This window comes from Penicillium paradoxum, assembly GCF_028828445.1.
Source record: "Penicillium paradoxum strain IBT 22861 chromosome Unknown utg000007l_segment0_segment0, whole genome shotgun sequence".
NCBI lineage: Eukaryota > Fungi > Ascomycota > Eurotiomycetes > Eurotiales > Aspergillaceae > Penicillium > Penicillium paradoxum.
This window is the reverse complement of record NW_026643185.1, coordinates 4,526,070-4,553,112: the sequence shown is the minus strand read 5'-3', so window position 1 is coordinate 4,553,112 and position 27,043 is coordinate 4,526,070. Positions and strand designations below refer to the sequence as shown.

The following is a 27,043-nucleotide window of genomic DNA, read 5'->3' as shown; positions in this document are numbered from 1 at the left end:
GTATACGCAACTCGCCCTGATCAATCAAGCAATCACCCAAAGACGCGACTCGACACGATGACCAGCACTGCAGATGTGATCGTTCTGTCATCCTCTCCTAGCCCACCACGGTCTCCAGGGCCAGGCCGAAATGTTGCAAACCAGGTTTCTAATAACTCGCCACGAGGCGCAACGCCACCGCCAGCACCTTCGACATCCGGCTTGTCCAAACCTCCTACGCGTTCTCGGTTCTTTCCCACCCCAATTGCGAGCGTGAGCTGTACCAAAGACGCGACGAAAGCGAAGAAGCGATCGACAAAGAAGGATTCTGCCTCCAACGGTAGTGACCAAACTGCACCTAGTAAACCGCGGCGGAAGGCGAAGAAAAGCGCAGAGGCGCCAGAAATACCTGCCCCCGAGGAGTCTCTGCAAAATTCTGTTGGCACACAGAATGATGCAGTGAAGCCGACCAAAGCTCGTGCCCGCAAAAATGCCAAGAATAAAGATTCAGGAAACATGACACTGGCTGGGAAGGTCACGAAGACGGGAGATCCACCAGCAAAGAAACCCAGCAAAGGCGGAAAGAAGGCAGCTACCTCGAAATTATCACCTCCAGAAGGTCTACCCAATGAATCTACCTCTATTCAATCAAATTCTCTGGGAAAGGGCGAGACGTTGCATCTAGACGAGGCGATGAGAAGGAGGATGGACTGGACCCCACCACCAGATACCCATCGCGAAGTAATCAGTGTCATAGATGATACTGATAGCCAGGAAACAACTCGGGATTCGAACTTGATCGGTGGCTTTGGTAAGCTGTTATCTGACTATAATTACTCTGGGTCAGCTTTGAATCCCCGCGACTTTTTCCAGAATTCGAATGACGGAGGACCAACAAAACGTCGACGAATAGAGCTGGTCGATCCTGAAATCCAAGCACTTCTTAATGGAAGATACTCTGGGGCAAGCGATCAGACGTCTGCTCAAGGAGAGAACATGGCATCCTCGGCAAAATCCAAAAAGGCCACCAAGGTCAAACCCAGAAAGTTTACAACTTTGACGGCTCGGATGACTGCGCAATATGCAAAGGATGATGCCGAAGAAGAAGAGTCGGTGATTGAATGTGTTCCAGATATCAGGACGGCAAAAAGTAGACGAGGAAAAGCCAAAGAGACAGAGAAAGAGTCTCCTTTCACTGTACTTTCCCCGGAAGCAGCTGTTGAATTTCTGAATGATCAAGATCATATGTTTGGCACTTGCAGTCAACTAGAAAGAGAAGATTCGCCACAGACCCTGAGGGAAATACAACAGGCCATTCGCGCTTCCGAGACTCTTTCATACCCCAAGGAGACATGCAAAGAGGGCTCTGCATCGATGCAAGAAACATCTACTCGTTCTATATCAAGGATGGCAGGCAGCAGAAATCTGTGGTGTGTCGGTGCAAGAGATTCTGAAGGGTCTTTGATCCAATCAGAAACACTAAGGATGGTTGACTTGACAGATGGGAGGGAATCTCCCATTCAGAAGAGTTATAAGGATATGAAATCGCCAAGCCATAAAGCTCTTCAAAAAGATTGGTTTGAGCTTGAATTTGCGGACATAGATTCGCCACCAGAAAAGAGACCATTGTTGCCATTGACGAAAGAGGACTCGGGTTCAGATACCATTGTTACAATTCCGGCCCCAGCCCCGGAAGCTGCAGCTGCAGCTACATCCAAACCTACAGTTCCAAAGCCTGCAAAGGGAACTAAAATTCCTTCTGAGCCGACTGTTTCCCAACCAAGTGCCTCGCAGGCTCCCTCAATGCCACATTATACCGGATTTACAGACTCGGAGTTGTCTAAACAGATTTCAACCTATGGCTTCAAGGCAGTCAGGGGGCGCAAGAAGATGATTGATCTTCTTCAACAATGCTGGGAGTCGAAACACGGTACCGATGCTGCTTCTGACAGTCAGTCTGTACATCAATCTGATCAACAGAAGGAAGCCGTCTCTGAAAAGTGCAATGACCCGAAGTCAATATCAGATGTGAAAGCAAAGGCAAAGGCAAAGATGAAGACAACTGTGAAATCTAAACCAAAAACATCCACAAAGAACAAAAATCCACTTGACACGACAAAATCTGCAATTTCCTCGCAAACGAATCTCGAGACAAGCCCACAGAAAAGCTCTCAAGGGAAGTCAATCACTGAGGTCTCAGCGTCATTTATTGATATAGAGGAGATCCAAGACTCAGAAGAGGAAATCATTCCCTCTCCAAGTCAAGTACAAAAGCACTACACCGACATCTACTCCAAATCCAAGACAAAAAGCAAGATGCAGCATCATTCTTTGGACATTCTCACCAAATCGCCACCACCAAGCCCAACCAAGCGCAAGGTTGTTTCTTCGAAAATCTCAGTCAAAAGACCACTATCCTCTGCATCCGCTACAACCACCCGCACTGCAGAATCCAAACAATTCAGCCTGGCAGAAATATCCGCACAGATCACTGAAGCTGTACGTATTCAATCTCGGCTCTCGCCGCTTTCTTCTCGTGGTAGCCGAACTCGACCGACATGGCATGAAAAGATTCTCATGTATGACCCCATCGTCCTGGAAGATTTCACAGCTTGGCTCAACACTGAGGGTCTTGGGCTTGTCGGCGAAGACTGCGAGGTTGGCACCGTGACTGTCAGGGAATGGTGTGAAAGCAAAGGAATCTGTTGCTGTTGGAAGAAGAATGCCAGTTGGTAAAGGAAGGATTGCCTCTTTTTCGTTGACAACTCAAGAGGCATTCGATTTTGAATACTCTGCCTATAGATTGGATTGCCATACATAGCCAGCGTTACATATACCCGTGGACATATCATTTTTGGAATAGGAGAAAGAGAATTGCTTTTCTTCATTTACTGTAAAGACACTCTAGGTTTAGTATTTGAAACAATGGGATTTTTCTACTCAAACCACAAATTCCCAGGCCCACACCGACCTGCTCTTGTGCTAATCGAACTGACCGCGAGACCACCAAAATTTAGCGGTTGCCTTGACACCAGAGGAACCAAAAATCACTGACCGGTATGGATTCTCAACAATGTTTTGGGACTGCTAGACTTGACTATTGTCGCAATCCCAGTCCTTCACGTTGACAAGTCAGCACCGGTCGATCCCACATGATAGATTGGAATTCAAGGCGTATATGTCCCTTTATCACACAGTCAGTGGCTATGACAGGTGCCAAGATCATCGACCACAAAGAGATAAGAGCAGCCGCAATATCTCACGGCAGACTTGCAGTGAAAACAACTTATCATTGAAATAGGACACAACATCTCCTATTCGTCGTATAGAAGGGGCTCACAAGTTTCCATATTGTGGATATCACCCAGATCACGTTGGACCTGAGCCTGAAGGTCGCTAAGGCCGTTTCCCCAAAAAATTAATGGGAATGGTGAGGCTGATTCCCTTCGCACAATGTGTACAGGCAACCGCCGACATGCGTATTGATGCCCATGCTGACCTTTGCGCCTTTGGCATATGAACCATATCGCTTCGCAACATGAGCAACCATTGAAATGGCGCTGGAAACTACCATTGCTTCTAAAACGGATGATATTGGCAAGTTTGACAAAGATCTTGAGGCCAGGAGAATTGTGGACGCGGTTTGGACAAAATTGGTGACCAATGGCTGATTGGCAGAGAGGGATAGATGGAATAGATATCATCCAGACACCGTAGGAGACGTCGCTTGGAATAAGTGGTTTTGGGTCCCATCAAGATTCACTATCACCTGTTCGATATTGCCGTCCGAGCTCATAATTCCGGAAACCAGTTCGATGTGAAGATATGTCGACCTTCTCCTCTTTTAGGCTCTGCTTGATTGAAGATGGCAAAAACCAGGCTCGGGAGCCAATGTCGGAGATTGATCGAGGTTGCTTGTTTCGTTTGAGTGACAGATGGTGAACTGGAAGTTGTGGGTATTTGCGGAGGCACCGATTTCCATACCAAATCCCGTGGTTCAGTGGTCACTCTTTGATGAGCTCGTGAGTGCGACTTCCCTTGTAGCAATTTTCCAATCGCGGGATTCTTCGGGTACTCCCAAGTCTTTTGTGCAGATATCAAAAACTCCCTGTATGTTGGTTGTAACCCGTAGGATCCGCTGTAATGTCACCGATTATAGCGATATCACTGAGACGCCAACCGCATTCCCAGAACTAGAACCAAGCGTTACTGGGTATATTGTTGTCTGAGTGCTCTCACTCGGATAGCATCAATTGGTCCTATCTGTAGATTGGTTCTGTTTGTGGGTATAATTCAATAGCCAGAGTATTAGTTAGGGCTATTGAAAGTCATGGCATGTGACAGCTGTCTGATGCATGCCATCTTGCAAGAGTGTGTACTGGAAGGGAGGGGGGATGAAGGATGAAGATGGAGTTTAAGAAGAAACCCAAGGAGAAGGAGTGGTCATATGACCCAACTCTGAGGCTTCAAGAGCCCAAGCTGTAGTGAGGATTCAATTGTCTCAAGACTGCTGTGGTTCTCGCAATCCTATTGTCCAGCTGTAGGTAAGAGCTGATACATTACATCGCTACTTACACTCGTGAGTTCCTTTTTTAGGGCAAACTCGCGTTTCCCCAGCTACTATGACGAGTTGCTAAATCACTACCTGGGTATAGTACTCACAGAATCAGTGCATTCATCTACCTAGGTACTCAAACAGGCTCCATCTCGGGCATGACAAAATGAAAATAAAGATAAAAACAAACCCACAGGGCACGATCGATTGAACAAGACACACAGACGAAAGAGGTATCGCCATCACAGTAGATCAAGGTGAGGACGTCCAGGGTCGAGTTCCGGCTATTAATCCAGTTAGTCTCCAGAATCAAAGGATCACGTCAACACAGAGGAAAATGAGAGTAAGAACAAACCTCATAGGGGTCCATAAGACCAGTTCGATAGGGACCATCCAAACGTTCCTGGAGCTCAGTGTTCTTCTGCTGAAGCTGCACGATCTGACACTCCAGATCCGCCTTCTGCTCCTGGAGTCGTCGGATGTCCTCCCGCATTTTTCTAGCCTCACCACGCGCCATGGTCTCGCCTGTGACAAGGTCGGTGACTTTGCATGGGATATTGAGGCTGCGACAAGAAGCACAGCCTCCGGGATCGGGTGAGCACTTCATCTTCTTGAACTACACATCGATATACCGACAGTCAGTGTATAGTTCTGGATAAACACCATGAAACACGAATACAGTCATACCTTGCAACGATCACAGGCCTGGCCTACACGACGTTGGTTCGACTTGACCCTGCGACGTACCATGGCCGACCAGTCGGGCTCTGGTGCGTGGCGGCTGCGACGAATCTTCTTGCTCTTGGGGGCAGGCTCAGGGGGAGCCGTGGTGACAGGCTCGCCACCAAGATTGATGATTTCGGGGGTATCCATGATGAGAATCAGATGAAGTTATTTCTGCAAGTGATGATGATGGACATTAGAAGACGTCTCGTCTTGCCTTCTTATGCAAAGGACCGAAGAAACATATTGAGTACCTGTTTAGGACCGTGGAGTAGTTACCTTTCATTCCATAAGCTAGTTTCAGATGCAAGTCACTTTTTTCCTGGTCGATTTCTTCTTATTCCCCTAAGAGGAGTCTCACTCAGAGGGAGTCTGAGTACAAAGTCTTTGTCTCTTGTTGAATCCTTTTGTTCATACTGCTGGCTTCGCTCACTGGACAAAGAACCCTATAAATAGCTCAATTGTGGTGCCCTGCCTGCTTTGTTTACTCTCTGTGTTCACGGTCTCAGGATCAAGGACAGAGCTATTGTATGCTCTTAGCTCCTGCTCTTGCACGTGGCATAGCTCTTCTTTGTCTAAAGAGTGTCATGAACTTTGGACATTTTCTTTTCTTTTACCCCCAATGAATGGCGTTGAGCTTTTTATCGTTCTTTCAATGGCTATGTTTCTTGCGTTGAGCCCCAAAGTGTCATGTAAGCATCTAGCAATGCTATTTTCATTCGTCGTCGCCAAGTAAAATATCACTTGCATGAAATATGTATGTAGATTAATGTCAAATTCTCGGGCGAATATGGATATTTTGGTGCTACTTGACATATAAACACTTTTTGGGGGAGGAGATCCAATAGGAGAAATCAGGTTGAGATAAATGCTGGAGAACTGCGTAGGAACGCGTAGTTTACTTTGTTCACTTGTACAGTTAGGGATCTCTGTTTAGAAGGGAAGAGTAACTGGTTTTATTTTCATTTTTTTTTTCTTCTGAAAAAATGGGTAAGTTGAAAGTGGACCTCCAGGAAATCATCTATAGCAGACGAAAATTCCATATTATATATATCGATTTTTTGTTGAAAGAAAATCGGATCTTCGGCGAAGACACATTATGCAAATAAAAAACACCCGCTAAAATCAATCACAATCGGGAAGCGAATCATTCCGACAGCGGAGGGAATGGTCGAATGAAGCTGGGGGCAAAGTTAGCAGTTTGATCAAAATGAGTCACACCGGGAACACATACTGAGCAGGACACTCATAACCAGCAGGGTTATTTTGAAGATAGAGCTGGTGATATTCCTCGGCGGTGTACCATTGGCCCGCTGGTACAACCTTGGTAGCAACAGACTTCTTATACCACTCTTTGCTGACTTTTTCTGAAATTTCCTCTGCTATCCTTTGCTGCTCCTCGCCATGTGTGAAGATTGCACTGCGGTATTGGGTGCCAACATCCGGACCCTGTCGGTTCTCTGTTGTGGGGTCGTGCATGCGATAGAAGAATTCGAGGAGTTGGCGGAAAGTCACAATGGACGGGTCAAAAGTCATCTGGAGAGCTTCGGCGTCTGAACAATAAAGAAGATAGAGATCAGCATTTTTATCATTGATTTGGCGAGTAGGTAGATAGTACTCACGCCCTGTTGTGCCGGAGCATACCGCTCGATATGATGGCGACGAACTTGCGCCACCGCAGTAGCCTACCTCAGCATCAAGGAGACCTTTGCCGTTCCCAAAGTTCTTGCGGAACATATGCTCAACGCCCCAGAAGCAGCCCGCTGCTACGGTTGCGGTCTGTGTGCCTGACATATTGCGCGATTGTGTTTTTGGTATCAAAGAAAGAGTCGGACTGGAGGGACGGGAAAAGCGTGAGAAAAACGAAGTAAAAGACGCGACGAAAGACATCTGCAGAAATTCTGATGTGGGGACGTACTGGATAAGAAGTGGAGAGCTTTGCGGGTTCGGTAATTGATGACAGGGGGTGATCCCGAGCTCACGAGCTGATGATTATTGGTTGAAGGGGGTTCAGGGGGATAAGGAAAGAAAGAAAAGAAAGAAGTGAGATGGACTATAAAAGGAGCTGATCGAAAAATTGGAGAACCGGATGGCGTCATTTCAGATCTGACAAAGCGGCGTGGGGGATGGGCCGTGAAGAATTAGGGCTGCAGTAGTCTGAAGTCCGGCAAAGCCATCCGATTCGGAGCCTCAGCCTATCATATGGCTATACACAATACACAGAAACATCCGAAACATCCGAAAATTCCATATTTTGTACACGATGTACACAAAGAGAGTAAAAAAAAAAGTGGTATCGGCTACGCCAATAAAACGCCAATCCCAACACCGGGAAACAAAATGAGAAGCCTTACATGCAATGTTCCTAGTGCCACCGCAATCCACTACACTACCACCCTGGGGAGCTACGGTCGGTAGGTGGCGCTGCCATCGCACTGAGACGGATAGCATCTCTACTGGAAAGGCTGACATTTCGAGGTCGCCCATCTGCGCCAAATGTGGTACGGCGTCCCGTATTCTTCATGACCGGGAGAGTATGAGGGCTCAAAACACGAGGTTTGACATCGTGCTCGCGCTCGCTCTTGACCATGCGTCGCGCTTGTGATGCAGTGAACATATGGTTCTCTGCCGGCGAGGCCCCGTGGCCATTGGAGGTTGGGCTGCGACGACGGTGAACTCGCAGAGCGTTGGCTGATTGAGCATTAAACCCTCCACTGGCAATCCGTCCACTAGACATACGTCGCATGGCCGAGTTGATCTTAATTGCTTCTTCCTTGTCCGACTTCCAGTTGTGCCGGTTCTCAGATGCTGGACTGCTCGAGTAGTTGCCGCTAGGGCTACGAACTGCAATTCGGGATGGACGTTCGACGGTAGGCCGGTTTATGAAGCTGCTACCTTCAATGTCACGGAGAGGGGAGTTCTCTCTGCTTCTCAACAGAGGGAGGGTAGAGGAAGGGGGTGGTGCTAGCGGTGAGCTGTCGTTTCTTTTCGACAAAAATCCAGCCTTGAAGCGGTTATTGTTCTTCTGAATGTTCAACGTGTGCTCCGCATATTCGGTAGGTTCGTCAGGGGTTGGAGAAAGAGAACCGGATGGGCTCACAATTCTCGGGATATTGCGTGGAATGGGCGATCCGGAGCGAGGTGGCAATGATGGCTCATCAAAGCTGGCTTCCTCGAAGGGATCGAGTTTCTTGGGGGTTTTTTGGAATTCAGTCAGAGTGCCGTCTTCTTCATCGTCTCTCCAGCGAACAGATCTCTTGGAGGCCTTCGCCTGGGCCTTCTTTGGTGAAAAGCTGACGCTTTTCCGACCAGTCGTGACCTTGCGGCGACGCGGAGAGCCCTTGGTGGGCGAAACGGGAGCAACAGGGGCGAGTGTGATGACCGGAGCATTGGAGGTAGATACTGGCGGCAAGCTCACCAAGCTGAATCTCTTTTTTGTTCTAGTGGGGCTAGCAGTCCTGACAGAGCCGACGCTCGGAACGGAAGGCATGTTGCCATCTGGTTTGACGAGGTTGCTCGCAGCGTTTGAACAATCCTCCAACATCTTTGTGAGGATGGACCGTCCTTTTTGAATAGCCTCATTTGCATTAAGTTGCATGATATCCTCGATAGAGTTCATCAATTCAAACTGCGCTTGTAGCAGAAGCTGCACAGCAACAGCATCGCCAGCCTTATCTTGTTCCAGCACGGCCAGCAATGCTTCGCGCTCTGCATTGGACCGAAGAAGGTCTGCTTCTCGGTCCAAGTTGGCATAGTCGCTGTTATCGGTAATATCAAACTCTTGCAGCTGCTTTGCGGCATTTTCAACTGCCGAACTCACCGGTCGGTCCCAAGTACTTTTCGATAATTTCTGGTTATAATGATGCCTGCTGCCTTCCAACTCCAAGAGGATGCCTTGGGCAGTTTTACGAACGGCATACAGGTTTGCCAATCCGTCTTCGCTCTCACGTGCAGCGCAAACATTATCGAAGGCTGCAATCCAAGACGATAAAATGCCAATTCTGCGGCTAATCTGTCTCGATTTCAACATGTTGTTCGTCCTCTCTTGTCTTCCCGCCAGCGTGTGCTCGTAGGCATTGCGGATCCGGGCAACGCCTTCGCGTAATACAGCGTCCTTCTTTTCACTTTGCTTGCGGAATTTGGCAAAGGCCGTCTTTTCATGGTCCTTTGCTTGTGCTTTGAGCTCGTTGATCAAGTTCATCTGTTCATCGATCTTGACCAAGAAGTCCTTCACGTGCCGGTTAACATTGAATACATTTCGTGTGACCTTGGTTTGGATGTTCTTCGCTCGGTTCGCATATCGAAGTGTATTTTGGGTCTCGTCAAAGTGCTGGCTTGAGGGGCTGACGCAGACAATCATAACTGTCTTGCAATTGCCACCGAGAGCAAATTTGAGTAAGCGAGTAAGTTTCGAATTTCGATAAGGAATGTGGTTCCGCTTCCGAGGGTCGCAAAGCGCATTGATGCAGCTTCCCAGAGACAGCAAAGACTTGTTAATATTGGCACCCTCGAGCAAACGGTCTCCTCTGTTCTTTGTCGCACTGGCACGCTCACTTCCTGCTAAATCGATGATGCTGAGAGTGGCCATAGTGTGGGGCTCATTAACATCTGCATTTCGGTCTTTCTGGGCGATATTGATTTGGAGGACGGCATGCGATCGAGATGAAGTGGCATTAGCCTCAGTGGGAGACATGGTGCGGCGCTCGTTGCCTTGTACGATCATATCCATAACCTGTCCCACATTTTGCGGGTGGTGACTTGACAAGCCAGAAACCGAGACCGACTGGTTGGAGTCTTCTCGCAGCATCAACCCACCCTTGCCAATGGTACCGCTGGGTACAAGCAAGTCACGGATGGTTTCGTTGTAGATCTCGAGGTAGGAAAGCGAAATCTCGGTAGACTTTTCGCTCGCTCGTTCGTCGATCCGCTCAAACAATTCCTGCATGGTCATAAAGATGATACCGGGCTGTTGGGCGGTTCCGGTAATTGTATGCGTCTTTCCACATCCAGTTGCACCATATGCAAACACTGTTGCATTGTATCCATCGAGGACGCTGTCGAGTAGTCCGCGTGTTGTAGATTCGTACACCTCACCCTGGGAGGCATTTTGGTCAAAAATGCGGTCAAAGGCGAATGTTTGGTCCTTGACGCGCTTGCCATTGGGCACCACGCTTCGAGAGAACTTCTGGACGGGATTGTCCTCTGGAGGATCGAACACCCTGGTTGAGTTAGGACATTGGAGTTGACACCCAAGAGATATAGAATACTCACAGGCATCGGTCGTCAATCACTTTGACAATAGATCGGATTCCCTTCTGGTTAAGCTTTGGCGTCGGAGCACCCGCTAAGGAGCCGTCGCCGAGGAACAGGGGACCATCGTTACACCGAGTGATCTGGGCTGCCTCCCTGATAGTAAAGGGACGGACTCGGACTGTAACGCTGATTGAGGAAGCGCCGTCGGAGGCAGCCATGGTGGAAGGTTGTGTAGGATCAAGCCCTAGTCTGTTTTGCGGGGCCGGTACGTCAGGTAGTTGGTGGCACCCTACAATGGCAATGCCAAGGGGGAAGCTAAGCTGGCGGGTTGTCGAAAATAAGGAATGTCGGAGAGTCGAAGAATGGAACTAAAATTGTATGGGGTAGGGGGCACAGTATTCTCCGATGGGGGGCGCCTTGAAGCGATTTCATTTGTTGATGGGTGTGCGTGTTGTCCCAAAGCTGGTTGCTCCGAGCAACCGTTCCAAAGTGGCAATTAACCCACCCCTCGTGGCAATAGCGCAGAACCAATAGTAAAAGCTCTCATACGCACAGAAATCTACGCATTAAAGATTGTGAACACGATCTTTGTACTTTATTTACACACACTGCCTTCTTTGTATCATTTCAAAGGGATTTTCAAGATCGCCGACTAGATATTAAGCTGTGGGGTGAAATCCCGGCATTGAATAACATGGCTGTCAGTTTCAAAATTTCCTTGTGGTCTCGACAGTATACACTGCATTCCAAGATTGGGCTGAAAAGGACACAAACCACCACCATGTGATTTCCATATGCTCTCTCTATAGAGTGTGAAGAAGTTATGTATATCTGTTTGAAAACATGAACAATCGGAAAATTCTTAAATAAGCATACCCGCCTTCTGTATTGCTACTATCCCAATCCCTTTACGCCAGAAAAGCGCCATGCAATAATCCATAAAGTGCTCCCTAAACGCCGAATGTCACACACCTCAATCCTCCGAGGGTGTTCTTCTCGCAAGTCATGATATACCCATCATTGTTCCTCATCCTCATCCTCATAGCTTGGCATGATAACATCCCAGCCTGGATCCTCATCGTCAATCTCCATATCGAGACTAGCATTCTGATCCTCGTTGGGTTTGCGGAAGCGGAAGGCAATTGGATGTCCATTCTCAATACCCGCCTCGAGAAGCGAAACGGACTCATTCTTCCCTTTTCCTTTATTTTTCTTAGAAGCATCTTCTTGGTCTTGTCCTGGTGTATCTGCTTGGAGGCGCTTCCAGCCTTTCTCAAAGTCGGCTCGGTCCACTGGCTCACCAAATTCAATGTCAAAGGAGTCATCAGGAATAGGATCGCCGTTGATGTCATTGAGCCCTCGCATCTTTAGAGCTTCAAGCAGCTTTTCTTTGGTCAATTCGAGTGACTCATGGGATTGGAGCATCAGCAGGACGGTAGTCTTATGCTTCTTGAAGAGAAGGGTCAGAGCGCTTGAATCGGGCTTGGATTGTCTGGGCGGCTGTTCACTCATTAGCCATAATTTATTAAACGGGTTGCAATCAAAAAAAGGGGGAATTCTCATACCATCTTGGAGATTGCAGAGGGATTAGGTGGGCTATGTCTGTGTGGTTGTCGGTTTGGGGCAGTGACGGAAGGCGGAGAATCTGGCGGGACGCCGACCTTCCGCGCCCTGAATTTCCAAGCTTTGCCAGCATCACTCGTTCACATTTACCTGATTGTTCACGGCCAGTCTTTGCTTTTGGCTACGTGTGGCATATTGTTGCTTCCCAAGTCTTCACCATGGAGGCTAATCATCCTCCATCCGCCGACCCTTCCCGACAGAATTCTACCATACTCAAGATCATCCACTGGGACAAGCTCTTTGAATGCGACAGCCCTCCGCGGTTAGGCATTGAGGTTGGCAGGCGGCTGCCATATGCTACGATGTCTGCCTTTTCCACTGGGCTGGCACTAGGGTATTATCACGGCAGCAAACGGGCAGGACTCGTGTTTCGGGCGGAAAACGCGCATCGGTTCCCCACAACATCGACAGGGTGGTTCCAGTATCATAAAACGAAAAATTACATTGGTGTGGTTGGAGGTGTCAAGGACGGTATGAAGATGGGAGCCAAGCTTGGTGCTGGTGCTCTTGCGTTCTGTCTGTTCGAAGAGACCGTGGACTATGCACGACATGAAGAGAGAGACTTTTTATCGACAGTCATCGCTGGGCTGTCCTTTTCTGGAGTATACAGTTTGCTTGGTAAGAATGCTCTTCTGCTTGGGGATGATCACTCGAAGGATCAACACTGACCTCCACCCAGCTCGTCACGATGTCTACACCGCCGCCCGCACAGCCAAGCTTGGGCTGAAATTAAGCTTGACCTATGGTCTCTTGCAAGACGCCCTTGAGACTTTGAAAGGAAATCGCCCTGCCTACGTTGATTTCGTCCTCGGTAACCGGCGGTCTAAGGCCGAAAAGGAAGGATCAATCTGATCAAAGTTGGCCCATATAACAATAACCATGGCATCCCATCTTCCTCCGCCCAGGGACGTCCCAGTCTCGCAGCAAGCTCGAGGAGCCCTCAATCCTACTCTATGGGACGCTTTTCGACATCCACTCAAGAAATGACTGCTGTGTATCCTGATGCAGGTGGTATGCGTTCGATCTCAGCGACAAGAGCCGCATATCCGAGTCAATGCCGCCCCAATCACTATATCTGTGTTTTCCATCGAGCCACCTGGGAGAATTAGTCACCATGTGATGGCCTCGGCAGCAACACTCAGCCCATTCTCTTGTTCTTTCGATGTATTATTTGCATTCTTGATACCCACTTGTCCAATTAGCATTCAACACGAACATTCCAAGGTTGTGCCCTCGGGCTGCTACATCGGAACACGTGACTCGCCGGATTCTGCGCTGGAGTATGTTCACACGCCCCAAAACGATTAGAAACGCCATTGTGGCGGAACTAGATTGAATTCGGACTAGGAGGTTGTGGGCTCTCTTAGACGAGCTAAACGAGGTACTTTCGAGACCATTGGGTGGATAATATAGTATGTAATATATGCAAAGCAAAGACCGAGGTGCTACAGCACCAGTGTATGGAATAAAGTGAGTCGGCGGATTCGATCCTCTCCCTCATCTTGGAAGTGAGGTCTGTGTACTCCGTAGTCCGTAGTCCGTAGTCTGTATCTAGTGTTTCGTCAATTGGTGGTTCTTTGTTTGGATCAACATAGAGAATATCGGCCCGGCTGCTGCAGGTTCAAAGGACCGATTGACCGCTCAGTGCTGACACCCCACTCAAGCCTACTCCAAAGATATGGAGATCACATTTTAGAAGACACTCGCCCTTCACAATCCAGCCAAAAATACACAGTGGAGGTTCCCATAGAGTTCCCGTAGGTTCCCAGGTGATCGGCGGAGAAACCGCATTTGACGTCGCTGATTCGGAAACCCCCACCTCAAGACCTTAGCTCGAACGCTTGTGGCCTCTGACCTTTTTTTTTTTTTTTTGATCTTGCTTCCTCTCTATACCCTGCATGTCTGTTTGGTGAACTCAACGATAGCAATCTACTCCCCCATTGGGCGCTGAAGATGCCGATGCGAAATTCGACAGCGCTGGTTTCGTCGACGTCATCGCTTTATTGACCTCTTTATGCCTGGGAGAAATAGCTGAACCATCCATCCCACCTCTGCCTTCAAGAAAAAAAAATACTACATAGCTCAAAATGCGTCGCCATGGCAGGTCCAGTGGTGGACCAACAAAGGCCATGTCGCCTCTGTCCGACACTGTATCCCTCATACGTTCGTTCGATTCGGTCCTGAACCCAAACCGACCCGCGCGTCCCTCGCCCTTGGCTTCCTCTCATATCAAAGCGCTGCCCTTGGAATTGGTAGATCGATTACGATCATTTCCGCTGTTCCAGGCCACTCCGGAATCTTTCTTAATCGAGGTTGGACAGCACCTGCGCCCACAGCTCCATGCGCCCAACGATTATATTCTGACGGAAGGCGATGAAGCTAAGGCAATATACTGGCTTGTGCGAGGTGCGGTCTCGGTCACATCTCGAGATGGTGAGAGTATATATGCCGAGCTCAAACCCGGTGCCTTCTTCGGGGAGATTGGATTGCTCATGGATCGGCCTCGCACGGCGACCATTATCGCCCGGACTCGATGCATGCTGGTCGTGCTGACAAAGGACGATTTTCGGAACATATTACCTCGGTTCCCAGCGGTTGAACAGGCAATCCGGGAGGAGGCCCAGGAGCGATTGATGATTTTAGAAAAGAAAAAGAAAGAAACCTCCGCGCCTGCATTGGATGCGCCGAGTCCCGTAAGAAGAGGCTCAAAAAGATTGCGCGAAAGCTTCTCAAAAGATCTGGCGGTCATAGAGGACGATGATTTGAGTGCTAAGTCTGTGTACAAGAAGAGGAAGTCACCGAGCCCCGGCCGGCCAGATGGCTCCAGTGCATTGGCAAATGGATTGGTCAATGTACGTCTCTTACTCAAAGAGCTGCCACTTTTCTCGGGGTTGCCTGCCGATATCCTCCACTACCTCGGTCTTAATGCCCAACCAAGATCTTTCCCTCCATTCACCGACATCATACAACAAGACTCCCAAGGCCGTGAGCTCTATTTTATTGTTCGTGGTGAGGTGGAGGTTCTCACAGAAAAGGCCGAAATGAATCATCAAGCTCAACATAAAGGGGTGATTGAACGACCCGGAATAGAAGTCAAAGCGAGACTGAAGCAAGGCCAGTATTTTGGTGAAGTAGTCAGTCTCGCTCTAGCGCCCCGGAGAACTGCTACAGTTCGATCTGTGACTTCAGTTGAGTGCTTGATGCTTGACGGTGATGTCCTTTCCGAATTTTGGGAGAAATGTCCAATCACCGTGCGGGAGCAAGTTGAACGCACTGCGCAGGAGAGACTCCAGGCCGCAGCCGATGGCGACGTGGTTATGTCTGATGAGGCAGAACCCCCGCCACCTCTGGGGGATCTTGCCCTCGGCGACAGAGTGAAGATCGCGTCCTCGCGGCGACGGTCGATGCCACTACTCACTCTCACGGAAACTGAATTGGATGGACCACATCAATCCTCTCACGTTGAAGACCAAGACCAGGCTGTGCTGCGGCCTTCCGATCCTGATCCATATCTCAGCATGGGTCTGGATAAAGTCCGCCTGCGAAGCCGACGTGGTTCGGTAGCACCCCTCACCCCCGAGGAGATGTCAGGTGAACAGCAGCGACCATCCCCCACTGAGCCACGCTCTGTTGGTTCTTCAGCCCTCGCCCTTCCCGAAACTACCAGTCTCACTAAGCCACACCAGGCCGTTCGGCCTCGGATTGATGGCTCCAGCGGTATTTTCCCGGACAGCGTACTGTTGAGCATTTTCCAATTTCTTGAATTACACCACCTGCTTCGGATCAGGGCAGTGTCATCACATTGGTCAGAACTTTTGACCCGATCTGCCGATGTAGTTCATGATTTAGATTTGAGCGTCTACAACCGCAGGATCACGGATGACGTTCTTATCAAGATCATTTGTCCTTTCGTCGGTAATCGAGCTCGGTCCGTTAATGTGAACAATTGTTTTCACATCACCGATGAAGGCTTCACAGCATTAGCCACCACTTGCGCCCCAAATACGACTGTGTGGAAGATGAAAAGCGTGTGGGATGTCACAGCCTCTGCCATACTTGACATGTCCAGCAAGGCTACTAACATACAGGAGGTGGACCTGAGCAACTGCCGCAAAGTTGGAGACACACTCCTCGCGCGAATCATTGGGTGGGTAGTGCCCGCCGATCAAAAGATGAGCGAGAAACAGACATCCATCAAACCCACCATCCAGACAGCAGAATGCACGGTGTATGGCTGTCCAAAGTTGAAAAAGCTCACTCTCTCGTACTGCAAACACGTCACCGATCGATCTATGCATCACATTGCGTCTCACGCCGCTGGTCGGATTGAGGAAATGGACCTGACTCGTTGCACCACAATCACCGATCAAGGCTTCAAATATTGGGGAAACTCTCAATTCACCAATCTGCGAAAGCTTTGCTTGGCAGATTGCACGTATTTGACGGACAATGCTATCGTGCATTTGACGAACGCGGCTAAGAATCTGGAAGAATTAGATCTGGTGAGTGTCTTGTCTCCTTCGTTAGGGTATTTTGCCAATTTACTAAACACTTATAGACATTCTGCTGCGCATTGTCAGATACTGCAACCGAGGTCCTTGCTTTACAGTGTTCAAATCTGAAGTATCTCAACATGGCCTTCTGTGGCTCTGCAATTTCGGACCCCTCACTAAGGAGTATCGGCCTTCACCTGCTTTCCCTCCAGCATCTATCCGTACGTGGGTGCGTTCGGGTCACTGGAGTAGGGGTGGAGGCCGTAGCAGAGGGTTGCCATCAACTCAAGATCTTTGATGTCAGTCAATGCAAAAACCTCGCACCCTGGCTTGAGGACGGTGGCACAGTCCGCTATCAATCACGAGTTGAATTCAAGACTGTGGCCCCGAACAAGATAGTCTATTGCTGAACAAGCTATTCGTTTTCGACATCCTCACCCCATTCCTTTACTCTTTCCTTTAAAACCACGCTCGAGGTTACACATGCCCGTCCTTCAAGTTTCATGATATACTGATTGGCACATAATGTATGCTTTTTGGACCACTTTAATATGTTATTGATTTCTCGGCTTATTGATTCTAGTGTCTGCTTTGCCATTGTGAACTGATCTGGGCGTTTGGATTTACTTTGAAGATTCCCTCATTTTGTGGATTACATTCTTTTTGCGACGGGCAGGAGATTCATGCTTTTATGTTTCATCGGGGGGTTCGGGTCTAGCCCATGGGCAGGTCAAGCATGGCCGGAGTTCAAAGACTTGAAGGCATATGGAGCTTTATGGGGTCTGTTTCTTTTTCAATATTGGTGATTTTGATCTATCTTTCTTACTCCGAGATCTGACGTTTCAACGAGATTACGCTGCACATCTACCTATTTGGTTGGATTGGAATCTGTGGCCTGCTGTATTCTATGTGCTATCAGGTATTTCTGGTATATCTCAAAATCCCCGTAGAAATTTATTGGAATATCTAAGCTAACGACCATCCAACCTGCGCCATGCGACTAAACCCCTAAAAGCAGCTGGGAGCTCTATGAAAGCCAAATGCTTACAGCTGTAGCGGTAAAGTCCTACTAGTGTCTCCAATCAAGAAAGATGGATCGTCAAACTCCAATTTCTAGTCTAACAATGACCTTTGTAGTATTATTAGTTCCATCGTTTGTTACTATTCTTTTCCTTTCTTTACGCCTTTTATGTCTTGTTTCAGATTATTTAGAAGAATCGGAATATCCAGTCAACCAAATAATTCATTATATCATGATCATCCTGCCTTTCGAGTGTCTGGTTTCCTCAATACTTTCGTTCCCCATTCTAGATCGAACATTCCAGCCTACAGAAGTCCAATATTATTGATTAGCTTCCCAGACTTGCAGGTGGAAGATCTATCCAAGTTCACTTGAACTACTGTCCTCCACAGCTGCCAAGCAGTCTCGACCATTCATAATGGCATTCGCTTTAATGCACATTGCGTTCAACATAGTGTCTATACTATTCCTTCGACTGCTCTGTCTCTCACAAGGCTTAAAGTTCTTCTTTTCATGTCCATCCTATGCCATTCCAGGCGCCCGGCACACGGTTTTCTCCTTGTTTGTTGATATCATTTCCATACTTGTCCTATGCTAATCATTTGAATAGCACCGGTCAGATGATCGAGATGCAATGCGAAGGTGTATAGCGCCTAGGGGTTGGTTTGAATTTGAATCGAACTTGCTGCCTGCATATGCTCAATTTTGGACTGCTCTAAGATATTTGTACAAATGACATCTGCAAAGAACTTTTAACCACATAGTTGAAAAGACGACTAGAAAGACTAAAAAGACATCGCAAGGCCATAAACGTGGGTGACTATCTGAAAAGCTTCATTCAGGGTTAGACTCAAGTACATACCTTAACTACATGTACCTACATAACATAGGTACATATGTGGGCACTTATCAATGTCTCTGCCATAGTATTTCGGGTATTTTAGTTTTCTGCTCGCATAAAACCAGGCATATGCAGGCAGCAAATTCGATTTTAGTTCCAACCGATCCCGGACTACGACACCCTAGAAACTCTTGACATCATCGAGAGTGTCCTTGCTGATGGCGGTGTTGATGACTCTAATGGCATTGGAGTGAATAGAAAAGGTCATTTTGACTCAAAGTAGTTGATATCTGAGGCCGAAAGCGTCGATATATGAATTGAGTGACGGTGAATCGAGAAAATCTCTCTCTGGGGAATTGGGGTCAATTTATAAAAAAGCACCAGTTCGTCTGCGGATCGATGGCATTTGCATCGTCTGCCGCTGCTATGTCTCCGGTCCTTCGGAGCATGGCTGGTGTGTTGTAGGGTATTGTTATCAAGCTGTTGACTATTCTTAGCCTTTTTGTGTTGATTAAATTCTTGAGATTCACAAGCGATAGCATTCAGAAGACAATCAAATTCAAGATGGATAATGTTGTGGAATTGCTGTATTCCCACATATGATATTTTGGGAGGGAGGGAGGCAGATTCTCCAAGAAGTTGCCCCTGTGGAAAGAGTCGAAAGGTTTTCGAGCGACATGTTTGTATGTACAAAGCTCTTTGGATGAGGAGCACTGCATATTAAGGGAAAGGAAGGTGAAGTGCACAGGAGGAGTAGTGCATGGGCTGTTCCATCATAAGCGCATCATACCCAGGAGACCTCGTTGGGCACTGACAGACCTTGGAGATGTGTCCGTAGGATCCTCTGTACTACCAATGGATGATTCTGCAAAAAGCTTGATGATAGATAAAGTTCAACAGTGTCTTGAGGTAAATCATGATCGATCTGAGGTAGGTCTTGGGTGCAAAATATGGAGGTGCAGAAAGAACAGAGCAAAATATGAGATCGCATACCTCTTTGACCAATCTTGACCGGCGCCTTGACCTACATTCAATGCGTTTTCTGGATCTCTTTGCGTATTTTCAAATAACTCGGGTGTCGTGGAGGCGAGTCTTTTGATAGTCACCGAAGAGAAAATCTACATTTGGGGCAGGGATGAAGCAGTTCGGGCAAAGAAGTAGGGCCCTGCAAACGCTGGGTCACGTTTCGCCAACCCTAATTGTGATCCTCGGACGGGTGAAGTTTGCTTCTTCTCCTCTGTCCGGTGAGTACAAATTCTAAGTCTTGCGAGAGTGCTCATACTTATATCCCTAAGACACTGATATTCCCTCAAAGATTTGTGTATAAGACTTATGATCTGCTTATTTCTGTATTTTCTCGGGGCCATGGAGAGATACCTGCCCTTGCCCACCTTGACATGGCTGTGCGTTCTGTCGATGAAAGCCTAGGGTATTCTAGAGCGCATGTCCGCGATCTACATTGATCACTACAACTCAAGATCAGCAGCAGTTTTTTGCTTTATCAAAGTCCGGCTCCTTCAACTCCGGAACAGATACTTCGCTCTTCCAGGTTCTCCGTGATAACGCTCTTTCGTCACATATATCACTCATCAACTGTATGAACATTGTTGTTCCATGCTCTTCATAGGCCGTTGAAGGTCATGTTGGGACCCGAATAGGTGCCTGGGTAGTCAAGCATTCTCCTTCTTCTAGTGGCTAGCTCAATCGGAATATCAACCATCTGCATGTCTCAAGAGGTCATTCTTGCTCGTTACTTTTCCGTCACTCTGCCGTACATTTTCTACTACTTTGCTTCCTGCTTTGCTCTTTGACTACAGTCTTTCCGCAGCGTCTTCTATTCTCTTTCCTCATTGCTTTCCCATCATTTCCTCCTCACTAGACTCGGAGTTTCCTGTGACTTTCCCATCACTTTCCTCTTGTTTTGCTCCCTAACCTGCTGCTTTGATCGCTGCTTTCCTACTACTTTGCTAGTTACCGTGATCAAAACCTCGCTCCCTGCTGTGCTGCTTTACTACTTTCTCGTCCTTTTGCCATTACCTTCTTCTCACTAGATTCGGGCTTCCTCGTCAATTCTCAAACACCACGATTTGAAATTTCTACACTTTGCAGCACTCGCAATTTGAAACCCCCCGCATTATTTCATACCTCCTCAATTTCCACATCACATCATACAGTAGCTGAAGATGGCGGCTCGGACTTTGTCAAACATGCGCAAGGCCCAGTCCCTTCTTCGGGAGTGCCATAATTGGGTAAGTAAGGGTTCTTTCTGTCAATATCAGATCACATTTGGGCTAACTGTGTCAAAAAAAACAGCTTGTGGAAAACAACGAGACCTTGCTGGCAATTGAGTTCTGCCGTATTGAAGGCGAACTCGCGCTTCTTTTTGAGCGCAAATGCTTCACCACCTCGCCGTGCGTCGGACTGCCCCCCGGCTTCCTCCACCTGTAAGTGCTTTACAGTCCATTATTATGCTTTAAATGCTAATCTATCCCAAGGCCGCCCCCAGTGGTCCGAGACGCAGGAACAATCGCGGGTCCGGTAATGGAGGCCAGAGGCCTCCGGCAAACAAGGCTTCGAGCCAGGGTCCTCCTGTCAGTCGAACTAGCGGCAGACAAAACCCGCCGCCCCGGGCCCGAAGAGGTGGCTCGGGGAACGTGCAAAACGCCCCGCCCCGCCCCACCGGACAACAGAACCCATCGGCCCGGGATACAGCAAACCGTCTCGCCCTGACACAAGGCACCTCGATCCGCAGCGTCCCCACCCAGAAGGCCATTCAGGCCCCTCCTGTGAAGAAAGCACCACCGCCAACAGGGGTGCTCGTCAATTTCAATGACGACGTGGAGTTTGTCAAATTGCTGCCAAGCATGGTGGCCGAGATGGAGACCGTGAAGGCCCATCTTGAACCGAAAGACAGGCAGAGCTTGTCCGAGCGGCCCGCTACAGTAAGTAGTGCTGAGCCAGCTTCTGGTGTGTCGACTGAAGATACCCCGGTCTGCAGCCACCGCCGTCCCCCGGTGGCTGAAGGAAGTGTCGCCCCGGCTCTGTCGCTGGAGGACTCCATTGGTACCGGCGTGGTTGAGACGTTCCCCGAGTTTGCCAACATCGGGGCTCCCACGGAGGGCGTGTTGATAGATCTGGCCGAGGATATCACTGTTGTTCTTCCGGCTGAATCGGATGTCGACACGGACAATACCACCCCTTCAGCAAAGGAGGGTGTTCCTGCGGCCGAACTTGATATCAAGTTCGATGAGAGTCCTCACTCGGTGGACCCGGAGAACGAGGACGAAATCGTTTTCCGGGGCGGGAAGGTACCGGAGGTCGGTCGCGAGTTTAGGGCGGTGTTTGTCAGTACGGACATTGACCCTGAAACCGTCCGTTCTGCTCTCGATCTTCGGGAAGTACTCGAGAAGTACTCGGAGGTGGTCATTTGCAAGTGATCACCTCCGAGTTCTTTTCTTTCGGCGTGGTTTGCCTTGTGCATAGGCGTTTTCTCTCTGGCTTCCCTGGTTTTTCTTTTCTACAGATCTTTTTTTTTCCTTTTTTGAAAATCTAATTAAAAAAACGTGTTGTTAGGGTGCCCTAATAGGTTGCACCCGATTGCGTTGCTTTTGCTTTTTGCTTTTTGCTTTTGTTTTCTTATTGCATGCTTGTACGCATGTTGTTCCGAGCAACCTTTTACATATCGAGATGCTCGTGGGAGGCACAGGTCATCGGGGGTTTGACTAGTTTAGGATGTCTTGGACCATTGCAAGGTCTTGACTAGTCTTCTAATGAACTCCACTGTGTCTTACAGACCCTGCGCCCGTTGTAATCTGCAGCTTCTATTTTCCACGAGGGAATCATTTGCCATCCTTGATTAGTCCATTTGAGGGTCTTTATATAGAGTGACCTACAAAACCCCTGGTGTGGCATCATGTAATCTGCTACTGCTACTAAAATTGCGCAACATCTAAATAACCTTCATCTGTCATACGTCCGACCATTTACCACAGTATGACTTATGTATTAATAGATTACATGCGTACATTTTTTGCTGTCCATGGCATCGCACCTTATCACGGACGAATTGAATATGCAAGATCCAAGCACAGCCCCCTCAATGGGTTTAGGGGATGTACCCGAGAATGTACAGGTTGATCTTATGAATACCCTGGCAATCATCGTTTCCGCTGTCTTCTGGATATCCAGGGATGATCAAAACACTCATGCTGTGGGAATCCATTCATGGATCCTCAGGATGATGTAACATGGCTGATCTTTCCTCTTTTCTGTTGTTTTGCTCTCTCCTACCTTATCTTTTACCTGGCATAACTACTCCATAGTCATCTCGAGAATGCATGAACTTGTGCTCTAGAAACCAGCTTTCAAACTGATAGGGGAGCGTAAACAATCGACAAATAAAATGAGTTACTATAATAGGCAAGGGCCATGTCCGGAGCAACCGGATGGAGCTTAAATATGTGTTATTCGTATATCATATATTGCCCCTTGGTATCCAGATACCATTGGTCTGTATTCCCTCCATAGACAATCGGGTTACTCAGAATGCCGTATTACCCACATGCTGTAGGCTTGGTAATTTTCTTTTTGGATCTACGTATATAAGGAGACCCCCAGACACGAGCAACGAGGCAGCAGGTGGCCACTAATCCTCCACGACGCACGTTGAAGGGAAACGTCCTTGCATATTTCAAACCGGACCACGTAGATTAATGTCATCACAGAATGCAATCTGATATAAATCCGGTTTAATTGCAGTCAAACAACGAGGGTAGACCTCCTTGCATTCCTCCATGACACATTTTCCCCCGAACGTCACATTCGAGTAGATCCGATGATGTGTAGCTGTAGATCGTGACATTGCTTATCGCGGCATGCCTTCCAGAACCATTCCGAATGCGAACTCCCAGCGCGAAACAGCATATGGCCTGATAGGATGGGTCTTATCCGTTATCGGTGCCCCTTTTATCTCCGAGAACAGGACAGACGAAAAAGAAACGAAATTAAAACAGACCCAGATCTCTGCCCCGTGCGGCACTAGTGATCTGCGTTCCTTGCCCAGTGCTTGGTGTGTCCACCTCTACCTTGCTGACTGGCTGTCAACTGGTGCAAATTAGTCCGGTAAGTTGAGTTGTCTTGGATCGCCATTCCTGATAGGCAGGGGAACCATTACTTGAGGGTCGAGTGCTTGGGGGGTCAATCGAGCTTCCTAGTGCGGCATATCGGAAGCTTGGTGCCGAGCACGCCCAGCGCGAGGAGAGGGTAGCGAGTCTTGTAGCGAGTGTCTTGGAAGCGCGTGGCAGCCCAAAAGGGATGTATGAGCCTCGCTCTGGGGAGTGAGACTGTAAGATTATCGAATTTTGGGGCTGATTGTTTCGCTCCCAGTGGCCAATGTGCTTGGGGCCTTGACGAGATAGGATTAGCTTGGCGTGATGGTTCCCAAGGCGTCCGGAGAATAGACGTCGGGCGTCCGGTGCATTGGGTTGAGCGCCACAGGGAGGATTCAGATCTATTCGAGAAGGGATATGGAGCATATAGATGAGATAAGTACGGAGGACGGAGTATATAGTCACCTCTGTCGATCCGAAGGGCCAAGTTAGCTTCTCCGCAGATCGACTGTCCAGCACAAAAAGGCAAGTGGGCGGACTAAAAGTGGGAAGTGGAAAGAGCCACTAGCGCGGTATTCCGGTGACCATACCAATTTCCACCTTCACAAACACCTGGGGATGTCTCACTTGTAACGGCCACGCATGAACTCGGCCACCTTGCATTGGTCTTATTGGTTAGAGGGATTAAAATTGCTTTGATGCGACTGGTACCTGACTCGCTAGTCAAATTAGCTCATAGGGATAAGAGGGCGATTCTTTGAGGTTTCTTTTTTTGTTCTTTGTCAGACCATATCCACTACCTACCTGGGTACATGTAGGTCTCTATTTCCCAGTAATGAACACTCCCGTAGGGGGTGTACTCGGTACTTCCGTCCAAGGTACTCCGTACTCGGTACATGGAGGTAAAGGCCAAAAATACCGTAGATTACCGACGACCGTTGACCCGGCGTGACCGGACCATACCACATAATCGCACGCACAGACGGATATTTCCCACGGCCCCACAAAAAATGGGCGAAAGGCGAAGGCAGCACCCAATGGACCCAATGAGGCTTTTTTTTCTCGCCGACCCTTTTTAACCCCGACGCATTGCCTTGACGGAGTCAATCCTGATTGGGTTAGGTCAGGTGTGTTCCTTGGGTTCACGTTTTCCCATGTTTTCGGATTCTGGAGAGAGAAGCATATTAATAACTATTCGCCCCCTCCGTTTTCGTCTCTGATAGAACTGCTTTCAACTCTTCCTCCCCATTGCAGTGATAGGACATATCTTCACTTGCTGCCGCTCCTTGATCTAGCAAAATCGGTTTTCTACTTGGAAATCCCCCCTATTCTCCACCCCACACTTTCCCTCGTTCCTGTGGCTTGGATTCGAATTCTTTATATTCTGTCATTTCGGCTGTACATAACCACACATAATAATGGTTCGCTTTGTGACACCTTTGATCCTGGCCTCGCTGTCAGCGACCGTCTTGGCCGCCAAATCCTGCAGCACTAGCAGCCAGTGCGACGAGAAGTTCCCCTGTTGCTCCCGTGCGTGAATCCCCCGTTTCCCGTTCCCCTGGTCGCAATTCACCGGCTAACCACCGTTTCAATATAGAATATGGCGAGTGCGGTACTGGTGCTTACTGCCTCGGTGGCTGCGACCCTCGCGCCTCGTTCTCTCTGGACTCTTGTGTCCCCATGCCCGTCTGCGAGAGCAAGACTTACAACTGGGAGAACCTGGACAACGCTGTGACCCAGGATAAGTACCTAGGCAATGCCTCCACCGCCGACTGGACCTACAGCGGCAAGGCCAAGACCGAGGATGGTAACCTGATCATGACCATGCCGGCCAAGAGTGTCGGTGCTCTTTTCGCCAACAACCACTACGTCTGGTACGGCAAGGTTTCCGGCAAGATTAAGAGCTCTCGCGGCAAGGGTGTCGTGACTGCTTTCATTCTCCTGTCCGATGTTAAGGACGAGATCGATTACGAGTGGGTTGGCGCCGATTTGACCGGCGTGCAGACCAACTACTACTGGCAAGGTGTTCTGGATTGTAAGTCTTCAACTCCTTGGAAATCTCCAGGATCTATACTGACTTTCTCGAAAAGGGCACAACAGCGGTAACATCTCCGTCGAAGGTGGGGACACCTACAACGACTGGCACACCTACGAGATCGACTGGAGCCCCGAGAAGGTCGATTGGATTGTCGATGGCGCCATCCAGCGCACCCTGAAGAAGGCCGACACCTACAACGAGACCAGCAAGCAGTACCAATTCCCCCAGACCCCCTCCCGCCTGCAAATGTCCCTCTGGCCCGCCGGCCAGCCCAGCAACGCCCAGGGCACTATCGACTGGGCCGGTGGTGTGATCGACTGGAACAGCGAGGACATCCAGAACTACGGCTACGACTTCGCCACCTTCGGTGAGGTCAGCGTGCAGTGCTACGATGCTCCCTCCAACGTCAAGAAGACCGGCGACAATGCCTACATCTACAACAACATCGGTTCCATGGAGAGCGACATCTCCATCACCGACAACTCCACCGTCATCGCCTCCCTCGGCGCCACCGGTCTCAACATGAATCTCGGCGCCGCAACCTCCAGCTCTTCCACCGGCTCCAATTCCTCGTCCACCGCCTCCTCTTCCAACAGCATTCCGTCTAGCGCTAACGGTGGCTCCGGTGGCATGACCAACAGCGAGAGCAACGAGTCCTCCAGTGAATCCAAGTCTGGCTCTAGCTCTGGTACTGGTACTGGCACTGGTACCGAGACCGGCTCTGGTACCGAGACCGGCGGTCCCGGCTTCACTCAGGCCACCCCCACCCAGGACAGCGGTGCCGCCGGCCAGAACGAGCGTGTCCTCCGTGGCTCGCTCTTCGGCGTCCTTGTGGCCATCGTTGTCCTCGTGACGCTGTAAATGCACTTGTCATATATTGTCATCCTCGTTTTTTTCTATTCTTCTCATCTTTGCCATGCTTTATCGCACAGCATAAGTACATTTTTTTTTACACTTGTGTGCAATTTCGCTTCGTGTCTGTCTCTCCGACTGAACCTTGAACAAATCACCTAATGAATATCTTTGATCCTACCTTTTTTTTTTCTTTCTTCTTTTCTTCGTTAATTGGTGATGTTCAACGGTGGACGGCATACACAATTTGCACTTTTTTCTCCCTTTCTTACTCTCTTTACGTGTGATATACCTGCCTGGCGTTCCCTGGCCGATTTATGCTTATGCGATGTATCGCTACTGCGAATGATTTGCGATTTCCTGTACATGACTGGAAAACAGCCAAGGTCCATTGTGGCCTTTTGTTGATATTAGGTGTCTAATTTGATCCTCTTAATTCTCGGAATTTGTCTTGATTTCATACGCGTAGCGTAACCACTGTAGATGTTTGCATGATAGCACATACTTCCATAGACGGTCTCTCCATTATGACATTGCCTGCGCATCCGGGACAGTAT

The 27,043-nt window shown here is 48.8% G+C and overlaps 9 protein-coding genes across 9 annotated transcripts; 5 read left to right on the top strand and 4 right to left on the bottom strand.

Moving 5' to 3' along the window:
* Nucleotides 1-57: 57 nt before the first annotated feature.
* Nucleotides 58-2,715, top strand: slx4 (the record flags this gene model as incomplete). Its single annotated transcript, XM_057180244.1, has 1 exon — nucleotides 58-2,715. One exon carries the CDS (start codon nucleotides 58-60, stop codon nucleotides 2,713-2,715), a length of 2,658 nt encoding a protein of 885 aa, XP_057028630.1.
* Nucleotides 2,716-4,776: 2,061 nt separating this feature from the next.
* N7457_009200 (putative C6 finger domain protein) lies at nucleotides 4,777-5,407 on the bottom strand (the record flags this gene model as incomplete). Its single annotated transcript, XM_057180243.1, has 3 exons — nucleotides 4,777-4,818; nucleotides 4,890-5,144; nucleotides 5,222-5,407. 3 exons carry the CDS (start codon nucleotides 5,405-5,407, stop codon nucleotides 4,777-4,779), a joined length of 483 nt encoding a protein of 160 aa, XP_057028629.1.
* Nucleotides 5,408-6,404: 997 nt separating this feature from the next.
* On the bottom strand, nucleotides 6,405-7,051 carry N7457_009199 (peptide-methionine-S-sulfoxide reductase; the record flags this gene model as incomplete). The annotated part of the gene is made up of 3 exons (XM_057180242.1): nucleotides 6,405-6,438; nucleotides 6,492-6,810; nucleotides 6,880-7,051. 3 exons carry the CDS (start codon nucleotides 7,049-7,051, stop codon nucleotides 6,405-6,407), a joined length of 525 nt encoding a protein of 174 aa, XP_057028628.1.
* Nucleotides 7,052-7,646: 595 nt separating this feature from the next.
* On the bottom strand, nucleotides 7,647-10,728 carry N7457_009198 (kinesin family protein; the record flags this gene model as incomplete). Its single annotated transcript, XM_057180241.1, has 2 exons — nucleotides 7,647-10,476; nucleotides 10,529-10,728. The coding sequence occupies 2 exons, from the start codon at nucleotides 10,726-10,728 to the stop codon at nucleotides 7,647-7,649; spliced, it is 3,030 nt and encodes a 1,009-aa protein (XP_057028627.1).
* A 799-nt stretch (nucleotides 10,729-11,527) lies between these two features.
* N7457_009197 (uncharacterized protein) lies at nucleotides 11,528-12,078 on the bottom strand (the record flags this gene model as incomplete). The annotated part of the gene is made up of 2 exons (XM_057180240.1): nucleotides 11,528-12,010; nucleotides 12,076-12,078. The coding sequence occupies 2 exons, from the start codon at nucleotides 12,076-12,078 to the stop codon at nucleotides 11,528-11,530; spliced, it is 486 nt and encodes a 161-aa protein (XP_057028626.1).
* Nucleotides 12,079-12,291: 213 nt separating this feature from the next.
* On the top strand, nucleotides 12,292-12,985 carry N7457_009196 (uncharacterized protein; the record flags this gene model as incomplete). The annotated part of the gene is made up of 2 exons (XM_057180239.1): nucleotides 12,292-12,751; nucleotides 12,813-12,985. 2 exons carry the CDS (start codon nucleotides 12,292-12,294, stop codon nucleotides 12,983-12,985), a joined length of 633 nt encoding a protein of 210 aa, XP_057028625.1.
* A 1,235-nt stretch (nucleotides 12,986-14,220) lies between these two features.
* Nucleotides 14,221-17,036, top strand: N7457_009195 (uncharacterized protein; the record flags this gene model as incomplete). Its single annotated transcript, XM_057180238.1, has 2 exons — nucleotides 14,221-16,635; nucleotides 16,692-17,036. The coding sequence occupies 2 exons, from the start codon at nucleotides 14,221-14,223 to the stop codon at nucleotides 17,034-17,036; spliced, it is 2,760 nt and encodes a 919-aa protein (XP_057028624.1).
* A 3,635-nt stretch (nucleotides 17,037-20,671) lies between these two features.
* Nucleotides 20,672-21,925, top strand: N7457_009194 (uncharacterized protein; the record flags this gene model as incomplete). The annotated part of the gene is made up of 3 exons (XM_057180237.1): nucleotides 20,672-20,737; nucleotides 20,802-20,932; nucleotides 20,995-21,925. 3 exons carry the CDS (start codon nucleotides 20,672-20,674, stop codon nucleotides 21,923-21,925), a joined length of 1,128 nt encoding a protein of 375 aa, XP_057028623.1.
* Nucleotides 21,926-25,014: 3,089 nt separating this feature from the next.
* On the top strand, nucleotides 25,015-26,495 carry utr2 (putative cell wall glucanase (Utr2); the record flags this gene model as incomplete). Its single annotated transcript, XM_057180236.1, has 3 exons — nucleotides 25,015-25,126; nucleotides 25,194-25,631; nucleotides 25,687-26,495. 3 exons carry the CDS (start codon nucleotides 25,015-25,017, stop codon nucleotides 26,493-26,495), a joined length of 1,359 nt encoding a protein of 452 aa, XP_057028622.1.
* Between the last annotated feature and the right edge of the window lie 548 nt (nucleotides 26,496-27,043).